Here is a 22,379-nt window from a genome sequence, read left to right as displayed (position 1 = left end):
AGATGCAGACAACTGGCTAAAGGAGGGTAGCGTTGCCACCGGGCAGCTCTGGGAAATTCAGAGCAAATCACTTACTCCACAAATGCAATCTTTACGTCTACTCCAAGACTGCTTGAACAATGGTTAAGTCTGAAAATACTGGTCAATTACGAAATTTTCCTACGAAATTGTACTCTGGTTCACTTAGGGTGGAGAGCAGCTCCAGCGCCCCGAACACCCGTGTGAACACCTGGACAAAGCACGCCGGGGCCCACACGTCCTGCTTGCCTCCTGCTGAAATCAGAGACGGGGCAGGGCTGGCGTGCGCCCGGGTCTCCCCAGGGCTCAGGGCATGTCACCAGTCCAGGAGGTACAGCACTTGCACAGCCTGAGAGTGTGCACCATTCCTGTCTGGAATAATAACCAGTAGTACTAGCTGGGGGAGCGATCTTCCAAAATATCAGGCTTTGGCCAAACTCCGTTCCCACTGAAGACATCACGAACATTCCCATTGATTTCTGTGGCAAGAGTTGGGCCGGTGCCTTTTCTGACTCCATCCTATACGAGGAGTTTGAAATATTTCTTGTCACGCAGTCAAACAGAATAATTGTACCACCATTTAAATCCAACTGGAAGGCATGGCCAAATTCTTTTCTGGCTTGTTTAACCTTCCTAATGCCAGAATTCTTATGGAGGTTTCTATAAAGCCTATATAGTGCTGTGTCAAACACAATCCTTTTCCATACAATAGAGATTTTTTCCAGGATATATACTGAAGCAGATGAATTTAAAATTTTGTTTCTGTGAGCAATTGTGCAGGTAAAATGTAACTGCTTAAAACCAGACATAGCAAGTAAGCACAATCAGGAAAAAATGGTGTTTAAGTTTCTGTAAACATTTGGGGCTATGTTCTGTGGGGGATTTAACTCTGTTTCCTTTCACTAGCGATTTCAAAATAAAGTACAGATTACTTTTCATATGGTTTATGATTTGGATGCACAGGCAAAATGCTTGTGCGCCATAATGGTTAAAGACGTTTGACAAAAATACATTATTATATTTTTTATAAAAAAATAAAACTGCAGACCTATAAAGATGTTTGACTTTGTTGTCCTCTAAAGTTAAGCCTGACCATACTTCCTAAAAAGACGATGAAAGCATGCGAAGTAATTGAGATTTAATAGCATTTCTCCTTCAAAAAGCTTAAAGGAATGGTCTGTAACTGGGCTCTAACCCCTCTGCACTGAGACACCCGCTAATTCTGTAAATTCTGCCCCACCAACATATGCAAACAGCTCAACATAGCTGGAACAACCTCATATTAACAGTTTTTCTTTAAAAGACAGTTAAGCTATATTCTCTTCAGCCCTAATCACCTTGAAATTACTTCGATAAGAATGAAGTGCCACAGTTTTGTCTGGTGCTGAGATCACTTAAAATGGGACATGGAAAACAAAAATTGTGTAACCTAAGCGATATCACAGTATCTGCCTACAATAATTACAATAACTTTTATTGGTTTTTATGCTAAAATTTCACATAAGTAGTACTACTGGTGAATTTTAGTTACTTAATATTAATTTGTTGCTATCTTAATTGTTACCGAGTGCTCAGATTTGTCAAGTTATATCAAGGTGTATAACACAAAAAGACGTTCAATATATGCCTTCAATAATTTCTTTGTTGTTTGAAAACTTCCAACTTACAGCAAAGCTGGCATTTTATGGCCTGCAGAGCTATAAATCATTTTTAAAATCATGATGATATTACTCAAAACAGATGTGAAAACATATGTTTGCCGCGGTTGTATAAACCGCTTACTTGTCATACTTAATAAATGTTGATACTTTTATTTTAACTACATTCCTTCTTAATAACTTTGAAAATCTTTTCCATGGTAAATATATTTTGCCTTAGTAAAAGTAATGGCAGGTTTTGAAAAACAAAGCTCGTTCTGTATACAAATTACACGTATATTTTTTGCTGAGCAACCTGGCACAGATCACACTCTTCAGTGACTGTCCACATCTGACTATGAGAAACATTCAACATAGTTTGAGGTGCACCAGAGCCCAAAATCATTATACACAAGAGAATAATAATAGTATTAGGAACAAAGAATCTATACGGGAGTGAGACAAATCATTGAGGAATAACAGCACTTGTACGGGGTGACAGAAAGGCCCAGCACACACAGGCTGGGGATTTTCAGAAGCAGAGTATTGACCCTGTCCTACTGGTGCAGTCCATCAATTATTGGGTGCTTGGATCCCACAAACCAGAGATTCCTACAGGAACTGTAATACAGGTCTGTCACACTGCCAAATGCAAAATCAGCTTGGAATTGTTGTGTATACAATGTTGGTGCTGTTAAAATTTCAGCATTTGTCCCATTTTAATGTCATCAAAAGGTTTCAGTTCTGGAGCCGTGGGATTACTTGAAAATTACACCTTTACTTGGACAAGAAGAAGTAATTTCTCATTCTCATATTTTCAGAGAAATACTTGACCTGTGCAGACCAAGTAGAAAAACAGAACCATTATTCTATCTTTAAAATTTCTCATGATTTTGAAGCACTTTCTTCTGACGTAAGTGAATCTCTGAACACTAACTTCATCCTAAAAAAATGCCGTAAGTGGATGCAGAAGTAATACATGTATAAAGACATATTTCCCAGTACATAATCAGTTGAAGATAAATAATACCATGCAAAAATGTAGACCAGTAATAAACTTATACAACTTTAATCTTAAGGTGAACTATGGTACACAAAACGTCAGCATCAGATCTTTGTGATTTCATACCTGTTACAAGGAACGTTCAATGATGACAGGAGCCTGGGAACTGGGTTCACAGGTGGTGGGCTTTAAATTATTTTCATGCTTTTTGGGATTTCTGAATTGTCTTTTCTGATTCTTCAACTGTACCTTCCTTCATCTGTCCTGAGTGACAGGATGGCTACTACCAGTAACTACATGATTTGCACCTTAGAACTCCATAGGATATTGAACTGTTTTGCTGAAAAATGACTAAACATGTGGCAAGAAACCATGCACAGTTCAACAAAATTAAAATCAACTACACTTTCAGATTTAGATTAAATACTTGCCTACGTAATTACTACAGAAATGTAATTTTTTAACCTTAGGAATGAAGTTACGGTTGGTAACTGTTTAGCCTCTGGTGTTGGTCCGTAAATGCCAACAGAAGTCAAGAGGGAAGGATTAAGCATGATGATCCAGACAGAACATTATCTCAGAATGGCACAAAAGGGCTCTTTTGGGGTTCATGAGGAAAGTGCTTAAATGCCTAGAGAAAACAGTGAATAGAAAACAGCTTCTTCTACTTTCAAGAAGGGAGAGAGTTGAGTATGAAAATAACAAAATCCAAGAAGGAAGTTTCAGGCTCTTTTTACCCATGAGTGGATCAGTCACACATGTCTAAGAAACAGAGCTGATCATACAAAATCATGAATCTGCTCAAATAATTTTATGTAACTCTGGAACCACAGGGCATATGGAGCTTCCAGATCCTCTTTTGAGTAGCTTATAAAATTGTCTATACCTCTCTTTTTAGTTTTCTCGGAAAATACATTAAAATCACCTCAATAAAAATATAAATCAGTTTGTGTTTTCATCTATGATAAAATGTTCGTATTTACAGTAGACTTGTAAGTACATTTCTCTTCTGTTGTCTCCTTGTTTGGTCACTTCCTCTTCTTTCTTTTCCTTCACATCTTTTTCACTCTGAAACCTTAGTATCTCCCTCAGTATATGCCTTTGCAGTATTTTTCCAGCATTCACTTACCTTCAGCTTTCTTTTATTTCTTTAACTATATCCCATCTTTTTTTTTTTTGCAGGCACTTATTTTGTATAGGGCTTTCTGTACGTACTGCCAGAATAAACCTCTTGCCTATTAATATGATTTTTTTTTTTTTGGTTACATTTGCAAGGAAACAAAACGGCAGCTTCTTCCTCGATGGGCAGCCACAGACGCCCATGCTCTCTATCCCTACACCACTTCCCCAGAGCTTACCTGCGTACACCAACGTATTCACTTTCTCCAGTACCCAACAATCACTGCAGGGAGAACGGAGCAGAGGAGGCACTTCCCTGCCTACAGGACAATCACTACAGGCCAAACATCACTTCTTCCCTTGCTGCCTGTCACTTGTGAGGTAATGTAATATCATCAGACACAAAAAATGGCTTATTTCCCTCACCTACGTACCAGCATTAGAGTAGTCCGCACACAGACCCACCGGTGGCAAAGAAAGAATACCATGTGACTAATCAAATATTTGCTGGGAACTTCATAAATAATTAAGTCAAAAGACTGGCAAAATATTAGCCCCATACTATATAAACAGAGAGAAGCAAGGATCTGATTGTTTACACTTCCTAAGGAGAACGCCACGTAAATTCACTGGATACATTATTCATCGCAATTAGGCACTTAGCTCTCTTAAATTTATAATATTATGCCACTGCACATGCAGAATACTAGAAAAAGGAATAAAACACATAATAAGTGTAATTAAATGCCTGAGATGGAAAACAGTCTGTAGTTTTACCTTTCTCCTTTTGTATTTTTTTTAGGCTGGTCCCAGTTTCTTGATCAACAAGTTCTCCTTCCCTGCTGTTGGTCAGCATGGCTAAAAAAAAAAAAATCGGAGTGCACAGCTATGTAACATTGTCAGTGAAAAAATGTCAGAAGAGAAGAAAATATTAAATTATATTTCCTCTTTGTCAATATTTTGATATTTTAACATTTATTTGTAAGTTCTAAAGCAATTGACCATTTTTATTGTCCATAATCAACCATTTCACTGTCCCAGTTCAGCACTTAGAGCCAAGTAAAATATGCAGCAAAAGCAAATTTACTCAAGTTGATTAAACAAAGATACCAAGATAGAACCCAAATTACTACTGAGATGAATGTGATTTCTTACAAAATGTTCAAATTAACTAATTAGAAAAGCACTTCGCAGAAATAATTTTGGGGAAAAATACATTTAAGGATTTAAGTATTAGTAATTAACTATAAAGCAGCAAGCTTAATAAAAAACACAGATAGACAGACAGTAACCCAAATGGATAGATGACAGCAAAAAACCAATACACTGTTGTGTTGAAAGAAATTCTTTACTTAGCACCTGCAAGACCAGTGAGAGGTGTTAAGTTAATGATTTTAGGATGCCTATTTTCTTTGTTCTTATTTGATTAAACCATTTCCTTCTCTGCAATTAACCAATTACAGAACTTAAAGTTATTCCAGTGAGGACACTTGTTAAAAACTTCATCACCATATTTTAGGGAAAGCTTTTTATTTTTTTAAATTGCAAAAGTAGATATATATATTCATATAGATACAAAGTATATTTACAAATCTTTACAACAGTAAGTGTTAGACTTCAACATGGAGAAATGTTTGGTTCAACATAAATAAAACCTAGTTTTCTTTAAAGAACTTTCAGCACCATTTCTGGAGCCCAGAGGCTTGCAGTGCGTGCTACTACTATTAATAAAACAAGTTACAGTAGCTTTTGGAAGCTACAGTGAGGACAAAAGTCCCTTTTTCACTGTTGCTATAGGAAGTTACATTTCTTGTCCTGCATATTTCTAGCCCTATTTTACTTATGAAAAAGCTGAGGGCAATCTACTTTCTAGTCTCTGCCTTGTGTGTGCATATGTTTAGGCAAAGTAGTTCGGGTTCCACTGACTAGTTTGTGTAGAGCCAACTGTGCTATGTAGTGCCATGGCACTGCTGCATGGTCCAGCGTCAAAACTGCAAAATCCCAGCAAGCAGCTGAGTAGTTATTTGATGGGAGTGAAGTGTACACTGACATACATGGACTGCATTGTTTTTGTAGTTTAAATCCAGCTCAGCAATGCCTGCATAGGCTCCAGTCACTGTGAAGACAACAGTGTTGACATACACTGACGTGAAGAGATGTTAATTGACTTGCCCTAGATCTCTCTTGGAAAGACCAAGAATAGGATCTAAACTTCCTCTAGACTGAATTAGCATTTTAAACACAAGATCGATAATGCACAGGCTGTGAAAGCTGTGGAGGAGAGACCAAAAAACTCAAAAAGCCCTCAGCCTCGTACTGATGAGGGAATGTGTGGGCATGAGGAGGTTTTTAGAATGGAAAAGCCATCATATAATCTGTGACTTTTCTGACATACATACGAAGAAAAAGATATCTTGCTATTTTTCAATTCCAGGTGCTTTCAGAGGCACCTTCGTACTCCAGCACGCAAGAGAAGTTGGTCGTACCAGAGAAGGGGTGATCTGTGCATGGGTGGATACTGGCACAGAGTCAATCTGAGGGGCTGGGCTCTGCATAGTGACGAACCTAATAAATTACGGTGATGAACTTTCTGGGGCTTTTTAGCAAGTGAGTGCTTTCCTGAGTTTCCCAGCAAAGAAATATTTCCCTCAACAAACTTCTAAAATTCTTGAGGTCAGTAACCGCAAAGGGGTGTGAGGCTGCAGAGCACTAACCAATTCTGTCCGGTGTGTTGTCCAACTGGGACGGCGAGCTGGACACGCTGCTGCTCTGATGGGAGGAAGCGTGGCTCCCAGGCCGCTGACTGTCTTCTAGAGACGGAGCTGGAGAAGGGCTGTCTTGAATCCTTTCCTTGAAACAGAAATAAAACAAGGTCTGTGTAATTTGATTCATGAACTTCAGTGAAGTTCAATGAAAAAATGAAGTTGGCTAAAATAGCAGTAACAAATGGTCTTTCTGAGATAAATAGTGAACAGAATTCACATCAAAAGAGCAGTACAGTCTTCTATAGCCAAAAAGAGTATAGCCTTCTACACACAATGTATCTGGGCACAGCTTTTCATCCTTTGTGTCACAACATAGCATTTGTCACCTCTTCTTTTTTTTTTTCTTTGGTAACTTTTTATTTTCTAATTTTTTCACACATGGGAACATAAAGACTGTTCTTTCATGTCGTTTTCACAAACTACTTTTAATCTACAGATAGTAAAATTGACATATATGAGTCACATTTCAAATAAACAATTCAGATCTGGACTAAACAGTCACTACATGCAGTCACTTTTGTGAACTCACTACAATCTGTACCTGCATAAATTCCATTAGTATCTTCTCAGGGTAGCACCCAAACAAATTTTAAAAGCTGTGGCACTGCTAAGAACTTCACCTTTGCATGAAAAGCACAACTGGCCAACAAAAATAAGAATGTGCTTGCAAATTCTTATGTATACGTTATTTACACACAAAACTTTGCTATCAACCTCTAATTTAAATATACATAGTACTTTAGGTAAGAAGAAAAAAAAAGGATAAGAAATTATAAAAATTCAGGAAAATGAAATTCTGCAGTTCTGTGTATCTGCACTTGCAGATTGCCTGAAGATGCTGTGGCGTTTTCATCAGTAAAAATCTTTAGGAATAGGCTAGACAAGCATGGCATTAAGTAATAATTCATCCTGTCTTGAGAAAGGCAAGAGAGTATATGACCACTTGAGATCCCTTCCAACCCAGTGATTCCACATGTATAATTTTTCTAAATTAATTCAAAATTCCAGTACCCTTCACTCCTGTTCCCAGGACCAACAGAAAATGAGAATCTTCTAAAAGGGACAGATCATGGTCTGAGATACTCTAGATATTCTTACTTGAAAATCCCTTCTATGTTTTAAACCCTCTGTTAAAAGTTCTTGAAAGTGCAGCTCCAATGGAGAGACACTAACAAGGAGATGCTTGAATTTACAGAACTCCAGAAACTGCATCTTTGGAGTTGCCCTCATCCCTGGCAATCAGCTGCTCCCTGCGGAAACTCAGAACTGAAATATCACTTTCTTTTTGTAAAAGGAGAGATCCTCTTGCCCCCACCTCATTAAAAAGCACAATTACAGTGTAATCTGGGGAAGTTGTCTCAAAGGAACTTGGCAATTTTTCTGCCTTTCTAACCTATTCACAAAGATTTTTCATTAGGAGTGTGCAATCTGGCTACTTGGTGGCAATTTACCATGTGCTTTTGAAAATAAACTCAATAGCATCTGAACTTTTTATGCAGTTTTTGCTAGACAGTATCCTAAATCAATAATATAGCTTTAGGAAGAGAATGGTAGATTCTAATAGTGTTTCCATTATAAATAGCTAGCATAATAGCTTCTGTTCATAACCTATTGAGGCAATTCATTAATAACACTGGCAGTAAGATCGACATTTTAAGACTATTCTGTTACCCATTAAAACCATCTCTCTAAACCACACTCATCTTCAGATTTACAGATACATTTGAGAATGATGCAAAGGGAATGTGAGATTGGACCCTCCTAATAGCACGGGGTGGCATTTGCCTATTCCAATCACACCAGCCAAAAACGTAGCATTGAATGTGTTTTTAATAGGGTAGTTATTGTACATTAAATAACAACTGAGCCTCAAAAGCATGTAACAGATGTGTATCTATTACATAGCTGTTAATCCTCAGTGGATCTGTTTTCTCTCATTATCTGTTATTTAATGAACATACAATAACTAATAAATCTTAAAAGGACACTTTTAATTGCAGTATTTTTGAATGCTAATTAGAAATGTTTATTAAGTTTTAACAGAGACGAACCTATTACGTTGAGTCACAAGTTCTTAAAATTTTGAAAACGGAATGGTTTTAAACAAACATTTCAAACTTGGGGGGGGTGGGGGGTGGGCGGAAAGTCAAAGTCACTGATCTTAAAGTCTCCTGTGTTTTCTTCTTCTCCGCCTCCAAAAGAGTGAGTTTAGAGGTTGCTGAGGTGAGCGGAAGAGTAAAAGAGAGAGTCATGACTTACTCTGTGGATGGGTTGCTTATTAAGTTACTTTTAAAAGCACATTCTTACCCCAAGAAGTATTCTCCTAAATAAACAAATCATATACATGCAATCCTGAGCTTATAAATACTATTTGTCTTTTACCTTTGCGTAAATAATAGCTTCCAAATAGGTTACTGCTAACAGGCTACAACTGACTGTAATTTTATTTGCCTGGATTTCAATTTTAACAGTCCTCTTTGGCACTATTTCCTCTCTTTTTACCACAAAGAGTGCTCAATTTACAATTAAGATATCATTTTGAAATGATTACTTTTACAGAAGAGTACATAGTTTAAGTAAATTTCATTGTCTATTGCAACCATGAAAATGAATAGCCAAGGAGAGGACATGCCAACTGTTCTGCAAAAAAAATTATGAACAAACATGACTATGAATTAACACTTAGATATCACACAAACAGCCATATATGTCATCTTAAATGGGAGTTATCTGAGTAATTCAAAAGCTGATGATTTGGAAAAGCAAAGTATTTGAGCTCCTTGTGGTAACTGCATTTCCCATTGTCTCTTGCTATAAAATAATCTCTTCAAGTAATTTGCCTTCAAACTCAGGGTCTTGGTTTGAAATGTTCAGACAGAAATAAAAGCGTCAAATAACAATGTCATTCTTAATCACACAGTGAATCACTTTCTAAGAGAATTAGTTGATTATGTCATCTACTGTCTTACCAGTTACAAAAATTTACATATACAGGGAAGGTAACACTTCTCCCTATAAGCAATAAAGGAGCTGGAATTTTCTCTGTATCATATATATGTTCTACAAATGAGGACAGAGTATCATCATGTGAGACTGCATATGGATCGAGAAATTGTCTATTTCTAAATGTTTGTGTGGAAACGTAATGCTGAATTTCCCCTACTATAATGAATAACACTATGAACAGACTCTTTTTTTGCAAGTAAACAGATCCATTTTTCAGTCCTGTAATCAGTATGCATCTATTTAGCTACTTAACAGCAATGTGCTCTGGTTCATTAGGTAGCTACTGTTGTGTCTCAGCCTAGTTAAAATTTCACAGCAAGTTAATCTATTTTATTACAAATGAGAACACAAGTGATAATGTCCTCACCATTTTCCAAACACAGGGTTAACAGTATTTGTAACAAATCAATGAGGGCATTTAAATAGGAAAATTGCAAATCTAAAACCTTAACTTTTTTTTTTTTAACACATTGATGACTTCATTTTATTTGTCATCTATGTCTTTTACCACCTTGTTACTTTTCATATATTTTTTTTTTTCCTCTTGAAAATAGCTCAGTTCCCACCGGCACACTGCTGTGCAGCCTGACTCTACAGTAGGTACACTCACAGTAATAGAGAAACATTTCTAAATAAAGTCATATTTTCTCCATTTGTATTTCTCCCTATTTCATAAATTTGCAAGATTCACATTCCACGTTATAATGTAATGAATTATATATATAAAATTTACAGATTGTGAGAATTTTATGAAAAATGAAAGCATTTCTCAAGATCTCACCTATTTATCTAACTATAGTACCTACTTTATCTTATCTTTTCTCTTCCCTTTACAGAGCTGTAACATAAATTCTCAAAAAGGACTTTTGCAGTATTTAATCCTTTTTGAAGGGTAATATATTTCTGTCTCACTAAAGATCAGTGTCTTGCTTTGGCTCAGAAAATGTAGGTACAAAGCTTGACATTGTTAATTTTAGTTGTGATTTAGGTTAACGGCACTGAAGTCATCAACTCATCCAATTTCCAGATACATCCTTGATTTCACCTCAATATCCCTTTTCTATCCCCTGTGAGGTAGTATTCCAAACAAATAATATGAAACACTACATAACAGTTGCATCCACACTAGTTTTTTCTGAAGTATATATGAACAGCTTACCTAGTTTTGACATAATCATCTTGACCTTAATGCCTTACCTCTGATTTTTTTATAGTATTGATCTTCATTTTGTGTCAAGAGTTTAGAGAAATGATGCTGCTGGATTTTCCTTTATTTTTCTTTATTCTTAGTTCTAATCTAGCTGTAATTACTCTTCCAAATGTTACTCTATTAATGAGTTCCTAGAGGATTTAATGGCATTTCACTGCTGACAAGCAGGTTTTGGAAGTTTGTCTGAGTCCTGGATATTTTATTCAGACATTTATCTTGATATTTCATATTTAATTGAGGTGCTGCTTCTGTACTCTATAGGGCTCCACAGTGGCCGGAGAGCTGGAATTCACCAGACCTCGCTAATGAAATGGAGAGGAAGGAAAAATGGGGATTCTACTGTCTTCAGGTCTAGACTAGAGTTTTCAGCTATTGTAAGAAAGGTTCAGAGCTGATGACCATGTTGGAAAAACAGAGTTCACAGGCTCTGGCAGAATAGATTTTCCAACATTAATTTGCACACTAGTTCCCCGCTGGAATGTTCATTGTGCCACACCTCCATCTCCCAGTGCTTGCCAAATCACCATTCAGATTGTCAAAAAGGACTACGCAGTAAAAAAACCCCCAAACATCTAGAAAACAGGGTCTCATTTCCCTGGAGGGGTCTGTGAAGCCAGGAGCAGCCAGTCTGGCTGCAGACCTCCTCACCTCCTATCCCAAACTACCACAGTTTCATGACTGTGATATCGCTGCTCCTATCTCCTGGCTGAATTCCATCCTCAGTAAAAGAGAAGAATAAGAAATGGTAACACAATTTCAGTTACCAAAGAACTGAATTGCTAACTTTTTTTTTGGTTTTGGTTAATACTAAGACACATATTTCTTTCCAATTGACCTTAGTTGATACTAATACTATCTGAATTCTAATAGCAAGTACATTTTTAATAGTGTTCTAAAGTTTACAGTCCTTAACTAATACATTATTGAGAAGAGCAGTACATAACTGGCATTTAGGCTTTTCAAAGAAAAAGAATAATCCAGACGCAGTAAGGACGAGCCATGCTAAATTTGAAATGATGCCAGACAGTGGCTGACAAGAAATACGATGGTTAGAGTTACTGTTTCTGAGCAAGAGAACAGTGGTTAGGTTTATATTGTGAATCATCTCAGTCTGGAAATGGTCACATGCAAAGACTATGGATGACTTGTTGGTCTTCTGAGCTACTTATGGTATCTCCAATTGCTCTAAGAACTGGAGATGAACAAGGTAAACAGCTGGTCTAAAAACTAAGATAGGATCTGCATGTCTGAAAGCCAGCTGGATCCCATTCATCTTTTGCAGTGTATCGGGAAGTCATTCACTTAAAATATGTACTTTGCCATTTAAAATGCAATTTTTTTCACTATGTATGTATAGTTGTTTCAGTTGTAGTCAACTGGCAATTATTTTCCCACCAAATTTAAGAAATCATAAAAACTTTTCTTCTATGTTTACTGATTTTTAATACCAGATGTTCACATGCTAATTCCATTACCTTGTGACTACTTCCTATCAATTCATTAATTGCCAGCTGCTCAGCCAAACAGAAAACCGCAGCTAATCAGACGGTATTGGTAAACAGCCAAACAACAGCTTCCTTCTTCGCCATTTCTTAAATTAGCAGTCACTGTGAAAACTATGGCAACCTTCACTCGTATATTAAGATTTTACCTTTACATTTTACTTTGAATCTGAAAGCATAATATTGACTAAAATTGGAAAGGATCTTGCAGTGGAAACTTTCTGCTTGTACCCCTCCTACGAACTGTTTCACCCAGTGTTGCTACTGAATGAAAGAAAGGCACTCCCAGGACTAATGATGAAAATGCTAGATCTAATCTGCATTATAGCTGTATTAGTTATTAAGTACAAATGCAAATGACTAAGCCAATACTAAAAAGATCTGAGCCAGAACTAAAAGCTAGTATGGGCTTGGCCTAACAATATTCCCTTGCAAGCTTTTCAAAAAAGAGATGCTTCTTTCTGTATTTTTTTTTCCACTTGCAAGTTTAAAATAAGTATTCACTGCTTACTCTAGCAACTAGGTGTCTCGGTGTTAACAAGGCATTCTTGGCATCGCAGAGAGAGGGATATGCCTCCCTTCAAAGGAGGAGAGATGAGAAGGGTATTTAGTGCAATTTGCAGGGACCTGAACATCTCCCAACACAGTAGTTGCTCTGTATCAGCGAATAAAAAGATACAAAACTGCACACTCACTTCTCCTTCACTACAGATACAGCCACAAAATTAGCCTTATAAGAAGCAAACTTAAACTACCCTGTCTCGCGTATCACTCCCCTAACACATTCTAGTACCCATTTCAGCAGTAAGCTGCCAGCAATGAACACATGCTATGAAACGGGACAGACTAAAACTAATAATGACAAAAATAACAGAAATTTTACAGAAGTTTTATTTTATAAATGTTGTAATATTCTGAAAGCAATTCAGAAAGAATTGAATGCAGAGAGAGATATGAAATTAAGTATGTTATAAATTCTGTAACGAGAAATGCTTTTATACTGAGGAGAATTGTTTTGGAGTATTCTGAGATGGCCACATTTTTCTGGCTGTCAGGTAAATATTATGAATGTGAGTTGTACAGCACACAGAAAATAGCACCTCTCAGCAATAATTACACAGCCCATCTGTATTCTCTTTAGGGAATTTTAAATCATGTCATATGCATCCTTTACAAATGCCTTAACAGTCCCACAAAATCAGAAGAACAGAACACAAAGAAAAGGAGACTCAAAAATCTCTACTACACATCTAGATCACGTTGTACAAATAATGCTTTGTTCTGTTTATCAGTAGACCAAAATATTCAGACAGAAATTGTGTAGGGTTGATGTGAAGTACAAGATTCCAGTTTCCCTACCAAAAGAAATCATTGCGTTTGACCCAAAATGTCCTTTTTGGTTTGTTTTTTTTTTTTTCTTTTTTTTTGGGGGGGGGAGGGAGGGAGTGAGTGGGTTTTGATTTGTTTCTAAAGTACATTGGGGTGAAATTCTGAAAAAAATGTGATTTCAAATACAAAAATAAAAATTATTTTGAGGCTTTTTCTGAAACAAAGCATTTCAATCACATTTTAACTTTTTTTCCCTGGGTTTTCCAGCTGTATTCAACAAATGTGCCATTTATTACTAACTGGGACTGGGTAAGAGCAGAAAGAATAAGAGAAAAGTAGGAAGAAAGCAAGCGTGAGGGAATGACAACAGAAGAAAAACGGACAGCAGGAAAACAATTTGCAGAAATACTCCTACTCAGGAGAAGCACATCTCTCAGCGGCTCCGAAGAGGCTGTTAGAGAGCCAGAAGGAAAGGGAGAGACAGCGACGAGGAGGGGAGATGGAGGAGGAAGGGTGAGACATGAGCAAGAGGAGCAAGGCAAATGCAAAATATGCGGGGTGAACAGAACAAGAAGCAAGGGAAAACTGGGAGAAAAGGGCAAAAGAGCCTCTCAAATCTCTGGGATAAGATTTTGCCTCATTACTCTACTCTCGGTACTCTTTTGATATCTAAAAGGGAGCAGCTGAAGGCCCCTGGTTTGGATTCGGTTCCCACAATTTCAAGCCCACCCTAACCACAGTATCTCCCACCAACCTGTTTCAAAGGACTTCTGGGAAAGTGGCCTTTCAGCAAATGTACGAAGATTCGCATAGTCCCAGCTCCAGAAACTTGGCTATTGCCAGCCCTCCTTATACTTTCCTAACCCCAAACCTCCCCCCTGCCCCCTCCCTGCCTTTTGGCTGAATTTGCATAAACTAATATGGTTTTTAGTCATATAAGCCCCTTCTGGCTTAATCTGTGTAAACTGAGACTTTAGGCTTGATGCCACTACCTTAACACTCCTGATGCCTTTATTATACATAGCCTGAGGATCCGCAGCTTGAGGCCTCATTTCACTATGGGCAGAGAGTTGTTACAGGGGCATGGTCCTACTCCAAGGTTCAAAAGTACCGTCAATGAACAGAAGAGCTATTCCCGTTTTTGCTGTGACACCTCCTCGTGTATTTACCGTCCATGTTATGTGCTGTGAGGTCTCAACTCCTTTGGACCCAAATTAATTGAAATGATTTGTTAAGATTTAGGTGTGCTTTCAGCATTTTATTCAATTTGTGTTCTCAGCAAACATCTTAACAGCTTCTTTATGATAATCTGTAAAATATGCTGTGAATGCACATTTATAGTCATATTCATTTGTTACATAGTTAGTCACATTCATTATAAGTCCACTGTAAAATAAAAATCTTAACGTTAGATAGCTATTGCTCTCTGGAGTTGAGTTTTTCTACAAACTTCAGTGAAAAATCCTTTCCCTTTTGTATAAAGGGCCCATCCAAACTTTGCTTCTGAAAACCTGAAAATATCATCACTGAGTAGATTTTTCTGAGTTTCAGGAACAAAATTATTGGATGACAGTAAACTACTACATTTATTCACTACTGTTTCTAACCCAAACCATGATTCAAGTGTACTTCAGCTAAGTTCCACCCCAGACTGGTCCTCAAGACCAGGGTGGCAAAGCAGTTTACACCTAGGCCAGTAACTGGATTGCAGAGTTCATCCAGCTGAAGAATAGCTCTGGAACAGAAGAGCTAACAGGAGAGTAGCCTCAAGAGGGAGAAGAGAGAGGGTGGTGAAGTCAGTGCTGCTGTCAAATTTTGTTCTTGCCATATGAGACCCTCAATTATACAGATTCTTCAGAACCCTCTGAGCCAAGTTTCAAATGGAGCAAGCTCTTTCAGATGCGCAGTAAATCCCTGAAAGACTGGATTTATTACAGGCGCACTGTCAGAACCGTAGCTACAGCACTGCTAGCGGGTGCTGCTATAATCACATCAGATCATATTATAGATGGCTAAGAAGGTTTTGTGAGCCTGGCCATTGTGCCTGCCTAATTTATAGTGTTCCTGTCAGGAAGAAATCAAGTTTCATAGTTATGACATTTCTTTCTAGAGCACTAAATGTTAACTTTGCTGATCATGCATGTCTTGGTAGAACAGCTTATTTCTAAATGGCAAACGTGATATAAAAAGCATAATGACTTCATTCCAAATCTTTATAAAGCAGCTGATTCTCACACCTATAGAAAACAGGCCAAGTGGTATTTTAGTCATCAGAGTATGGAAATAGATACACACTCAATATATTCAATTCATTTCTCCCATTTTAAGTAACGTCATGATGCTGGAATTGCAGTCTATCTAAAACTAGCCATTTTTTGTACTTATTAAAGCACTTAAACTATGTCATATAATAAAAATAATACTGCTGACAGATAACAACAGCAGCAATGCTTTTCTTTTACATGTTCCGTTTTGTACAAGGATTTCACCTTAATTGGTCGTCATTCAGAGCTAGGTGATAGTACATAAGGGAGGGAAAGGACAAAAGGAGCCTCACACTCGCTGTAATAAAATTCATCTACAGTTTCAGCATTGAGAACAAATGAGAGAAAGATGCAGCATCACTTGACAGGTGAGAGCAACACAGCAATGGATGCACACTTTACCTCTGCCACATTAGCTACTGGTGTATTTTCCTCTACATCATGTAGAGGAAATAATTCCCACTAGAGTGCTGGTGAGACCTACTGTTGCTGTGGAGATATTGTTCATCCTCTAGTGCAGGTGTTGGAGAAAAAATAGCTGTAAATGAGTAACTAGCATCAGCAAGGGCCTGCTAAAGAGCATCCTTAAACCTAACTGCTTGCAAAAACTGTAGTTATATTACAAAGAACTAGTGTTGTTTACAAATAGGTATTTAATCTTCATTTCGACATACTGATAGCATTTAAAATATAATCAAGCTTATGCAGTCTACTTGCTGCTACAAATATTCCGCTGCTGTATTTAAGTTATGGTTTTCTCAAGAGGTCTCTGAACAGTTAAAGAAAAGGTTACCGAGTGAAACGAATGGAACCGCAATTAATTTCTCACAATTCAGTGACTTGCATTAACTAATGGACAGTTGGACATCAGCGATATCACGTTTCCCCTGCCCAGTCAACAACTGTGAAGATACACTGATGATAAGGAGAGGTTTTTATAGATTTTAATCCTAAATAGTCTAACTGGGGAACGCTCCCCCTGAATTTTACCAGCCTCCCAGAATCCAAGAAAACAAAATGTAAACAAAAATCAAAGTACTAAGAACAACATTTGCCCTAATTTGGAAGTGGACTCTCAGTAAAGAAAAACAACCCAAGGCAATTTTGGAGATGCTCAGGGCCAGGAAGAAGATCAGAAGAAAAACAAAGACCTCCAGAACCTCAGCAACAGAGACACGTAATATTTTACGCTACCATAACATGACACAAGAGATTTGCTTTCTTCCTTGAAAGTATGTTGATATCAGTAAATACAAGTATGAAAAATAAACATGTGGTTGTGTACTACTAGTTTCTTTCCCTGCTTGATGTAGAAACAAAATTTCCTGCAGCAGCAAGCTGTGACAATAGAAAGTACAACACAATCCTAAGTTATTCTCATAATTGGCCTGTAATATCGGCAACAGTAACTTTCTCAATGATAAAATAATGATATTTTATAATTAAGATGTTTTACAATAAAGATATGAGAGATTCAGTTCAGCAAATCAGTGAAAGTTATTAGAATAAAGCAACTCAGTACTTTGTGATTCCAGAATGATGGGGATACATGAGTGTAAATGAGCATAAATATCAAATAAAATGATATGTACTTTCTGGAACAGATAGCTCTATAGCTCATGTATTTAAAAACAAAGAAAAATGGACTAAAATAACTATCTTTCAAAGTTGACAAAATTTTATTTTGTCAACAAGAAACATGTGCGTGCATGCAAACACAAAAGTTAGATTGATAAAACCTTTCCTTTTCGCTCAATAGAAAGAGGACACGCTGTGTTTTAGAGAATCCCATAGCACCAATCCTTCACATGCACTGATCCTATATCCTTCTACTTTGAAAATTTCTTGTCTCACCATATTTTTTTAGTGTGTGTGGCAGGACTTCAGCTCTCAACACAGGCATGAAATTTTCTTAACCAGCTGCTTGGAAGAGACTATCAGAAGCCTTTCAAAAGTATAAACGTGTTTTATCCATCCAGAAGGAAATTTAGGTGTGGCTATCAGAAACTATACTCACTAAGGTAATTCTGATGATTTTCTCTGCTATTAACCTGTTCTAGAATTGCACTGCACCACAGTTCCTGTTATGTCCTACAGCATTTTCTTTTAAGTGTAACATTAAGTTTGGTTTTAAAAAACATTTTAGACTAGCTTTTGAGCTTCAACAGATGCAGCACTGCTTATTTCCCTAGCCTCTAGTGAGCGTGAGTATCTGTTTTTAATTACATTACAGATTTGTAGATAGAGCAGAGCATCTCAACTTCTTGACTGTACTCGTGGGTATTTCCTCAAACTGAAGCACTATCAGGAAGAGCAGACCAGGTGTGCTATAGGCAGCATAAGCTCATTGCCTCTTAGTTATCTTTCTTAAGAAAGCCACTGTAAATGTTTTTGTTACCCACAAAGAGCTATTTTTTCCAAGTCTCATAGATGACTCTTACCTTTATAACAGAGGCCCCTGCCCTGGAAAGAGGACTGTGCATTTGGGCTGCTGCAGCCATGTTAGCTATTGTATTGAGGTGGTTCATCTGATTCATTGCCATTGCAACCGAAGCGGGAGGTAGGCTGACGGGAAGCAGAGGGTGGGGCATCATCATAAACGGCAGGTCTATCCCTAAAAGAGAGCATGGGCAGGTTATGTGTGTCAGTCCCTCATTTTATAACCCAACACCTTTATTTTTAGGGTCTATAGTCTACTGGAACATTGACTAGTCAAACTCAGTATTATTATGTGTTAATAATTTCAATGTTACACAGGAAATAGTTGTCTTTGTATTCCAGAAAAGGCTGTATGGTTTGTATTGGGGAAGGAAACATACAGCTGTAAAGTAACACAATATTAGCAAAATGAATATACAACAGTGCATAAGTTCAGTGATCTCTTTATTAAAAGCAATAACAAAAAAAAAAACCCCACAAAACATGCAGATATTTGCATGTTTTTCCAGTATGTCAGACAAACACTTAGTAATAATTTTATCTGACAATAGTCTCCTACCAAGTCCTCTTACTATTATTAGTTCACACACACAGCAATCTGAGACTAGTTTTTTATATTAGGACAATTTCTTGAATACAGAAAGCTGGGGGTTGGACTACAGACACTACTGAACTACCGTACGGAAGGTCTGTGAACTGGAACATGTAATGAGAGGTTAAAATTGTTGCCAGATATTTTAATTTCCAAATAGTCACTTTAAATTGTCTTCTGCTATGGGTATAAAACAATTTAAGAAAGTATGAAATTCATTTGGACCAACTTGCAGATCTTGACATTGCCAAAAAGGCAAGAATTGGATTCTCATGTTTCATTAATATCTATTTCAGCATGTGTATTACTTGTTGTATTTAGTAATGACTACAATGGAAAAGCAAGACCAAGACACCCATTCACTGAAAAAAATTGTTTCAGGTTATTTTGCATTTAAAAATTCTTTAGAGAGACCACTTGAAGATAGCTACGTTTGGGCATCCAAAATTATTTTTTCAGAAAAAACAGGACTCATTCTGCCAGACAAAATATCTTACTGTTTTCCTAAATGAAATCTAGATTAGAAAAATATCATTAAAAAATTCGGGTACAAGTAGTAAATAACATAATCATGTGACCAGCCATAACCATACGCTATTCACATTATTTCTAAAAGTTTTTTAACTTTTGGCTCTATCTTAACTATTTTAAATGAGAAGGCCAGTCACCATTTTGGTGTATGACAGAAGCCACAATAAAAAAATATCATTGACTAATATAGCTTATGTTATTCCGATACAATTTGACTGTAGCGATATAAAAACATCACTGCACCCACCACAAAAGGCAGAATTGTATATATTCCGAGCACCCACACTATTTCTGTTTAGCTTTCTTATATCATGATCAACAACTGTGATGTCTTATGATGCACTATATATTTTATATGATGATCCATGCCAATACTAATTATGATAGGTAATAAGAAAAGCCCACGTACATCTTTCTTCACTTTAAACCATACTGACAATCCCCTTCAGTGCTTACATCCACAAGCCTTTGTTCCCCTGCATATCTCCCTTAACAGCCCAATAATCTTTCCTCATACTCTGTATAGAGTTCCAAAACTCCCAGACACCATCTGGCTACATTGAGTTGTATGTCTACTTAAAGTCCAATTGACATGCAAACTAAATGCAAACTACAAACAGAATTTAACAGCACATCACCAGTTTTAAGACACAATCCGTCAAACATTTCAGAGGGCTATGAAGAAAATATATCCTACACTTGCAAATCATTGGACATAATGTCTGACATTCAATAAACCGTTTAATAGCCTATAGACATTTGCCTACTACAAGACCTACTGGAAAATATCTTTAAAGTTTTCTTTAACAGCAAAGAACACAATATCCCTGTATGTAAAATATATACAGGTATTGAATTATGCAAGAACATAAAAAGAAAGGATCAACTACAGTGAATTACAGCCCTATCATCTGGTGATTCTTAACTACCAACACTTAACCCAAAATGCTGAGGCCCATACCTTCCCATGAACAAAGCAGACCCATATTGTAGGAGTCATTTCAGTAGCTTTGATTTGTCCAAGTCTGCAGCCCTACATAGGTAGCAAGGAACTATCTGCTCCTAAAGTTGTGTTAGGAGCCAGAAATATCATTCATCCATTAAAACTAACACCAAAAATCAACTCTGAAAACTTTGAGGATGAAGAGCTTAAACAAATAACAAGAATTCAGAAATAGTGAGATTTTCATTCTTCATCCATCATCATCTGCTAGAATGAACTTTACTCCTCACTAATTTTTAAAATTTTAATCCTGAACATCTTTCTTGGAATAACTTTCCCTTCCCTTCCTTCCCTGTTTGGGTGCAAAGGGGAACTGGTGGCTTCCCACCTCCCCCCTTCCTAAGGGAAGGAAAAGAGATGGGTTTGAAGGGAGCTTTAAGTTCCAAATCCAAACTTTATCTGTGTCATTTTATTCCAGTTGCTTTGTATAGCTGGGTTCAATGGATGACCTTGCCCACACCTGGCAAGTGCAAGGCAAAACAAGGCAGAGGGATTGCTTCTGCTTGCTTTTAACTAGACACTTCGCATTTATTCCTGGCTCTCATATTTTCATTTGGTGGTCAGCACGTTTACCTGGAAGGGAATTTTCTCAAATAGGTAAAATTTTAAGCAGCTTTATGGTTATTTTTCCCTTCAGTCCAGGCCATAGAAATGCCAATTAAGGACTGACAGTCCCTAACCCCGCAGTGGGTGACTATTCAAAGAGGGTGGCTGTATCCCAGGTGGCTTGGACATGATGCACAAGTGCAGCAGACAGCGGGAGGACTGACCCTCCTGTTGCTCATGTGTCTCCCATCCATTTCTCCCACCTCCAGGAGGATGGAAAGGAGTGCAAGGCCAGCCTCCAAGCAGGGCTCCACATACTATTTTTTTACTGTAAGAGCACAGTACGTACTGTTGGTGAGCAGGTGATTCTGCTGGAGAGGACTGAGTGGGTGCGCACTTCCAAGGCTCGACTGCCCTGACAGCGTGGGATGACCAATGCTGTGCTGTGATCCCGTTGTAATGGGAGACTGAAGCTTGTCTTTATCCCAGGAGGATTCACTCCCACCTGCAAAACAGGGTACAAACCAACCATAAATGGCATATACTTTTCTTTAAAAGACATTTTGTGTGGTTAGCAACGAGCTAATACTCTTGACTTGCTAAGCACCTAGCACACACAGCACCTGAAACCTACACCTGAATTTTTTTTTAAAATGAATTAATAAATATGCATCAGGCAAAAAATATTATTAGACACTTTCAACATCACCTACCTTCATAACATTGGTTTCTGGAAACAGGAAAAGTGAAATGTTTAAGGATAAAGTCATCCAAGCAAACATCAGTCACAATTAAGTAAATAAGGCAGAAAGGGAACATCTGAAACACTGAATCGCAATCTCCTGCTATCACAGGGAATCAGGCCACCCGGTCCCCGCCAGAGACTAATCGGTGTCCATCCTCGGGCTCGTCAGGTGTCTCACCACTCTTAATCTTACTGGAGAGTTGCTTTGCTATTCACTCCAATGCTCACTAGCATTCTAACTTAAATTCATCTCTGAACAGATTACAACAATTTATCCTGCTGCTATGTTATCTTTGAGCTTAAATGGCTTTCCCTCCACTGCTGGGTTTGATCCTGGGCATGTCCTAAGTGAAACACTTCACTTTGCTAGGTTAAACAAGCCAGGCGTTAGGTTGGGCTTGCAAATCATCGGTATTCAGCAATCTAAATTTAAAGAGTCCAGATATCTATTATGCATAGTCATTACTGTCTACAATAAAAACACAGTATAGCAATCTAAGCACTCATGTGTTTGGCCTAGAATATCTGTTTGGTCTTCTGAAGAGAGGGTGTTCTGCAGCAATTTTACAGATTGTCGTTTTCTTCAGTATTACACTTACACACTTGAATAACAACTGCTCTTTAAAAGGAACTTGTTAAGTAGACTATATTAGTGAATTGTGAAATACAT

The 22,379-nt window shown here is 37.5% G+C and overlaps 1 protein-coding gene across 1 annotated transcript in view; it reads right to left on the bottom strand.

Annotated features, from left to right (window-relative positions):
- The window catches only part of DACH2 (dachshund family transcription factor 2), a 311,255-nt gene that overhangs the window by 50,720 nt on the left and 238,156 nt on the right, over positions 1–22,379 (bottom strand). Inside the window, exons 6-8 of the mRNA XM_059824400.1 lie at positions 21,314–21,469; positions 18,295–18,467; positions 6,492–6,627 (exon numbers count right to left, since the gene is read on the bottom strand). Coding sequence (XP_059680383.1) covers positions 6,492–6,627; positions 18,295–18,467; positions 21,314–21,469 — 465 coding nt within the window. The remainder of the gene's footprint in view (positions 1–6,491; positions 6,628–18,294; positions 18,468–21,313; positions 21,470–22,379) is intronic.

The sequence above is a fragment of the Gavia stellata genome, chromosome 14, assembly GCF_030936135.1.
Source record: "Gavia stellata isolate bGavSte3 chromosome 14, bGavSte3.hap2, whole genome shotgun sequence".
Classification (NCBI taxonomy): domain Eukaryota; kingdom Metazoa; phylum Chordata; class Aves; order Gaviiformes; family Gaviidae; genus Gavia; species Gavia stellata.
This window is presented reverse-complemented; position numbering and strand designations above follow the sequence as displayed.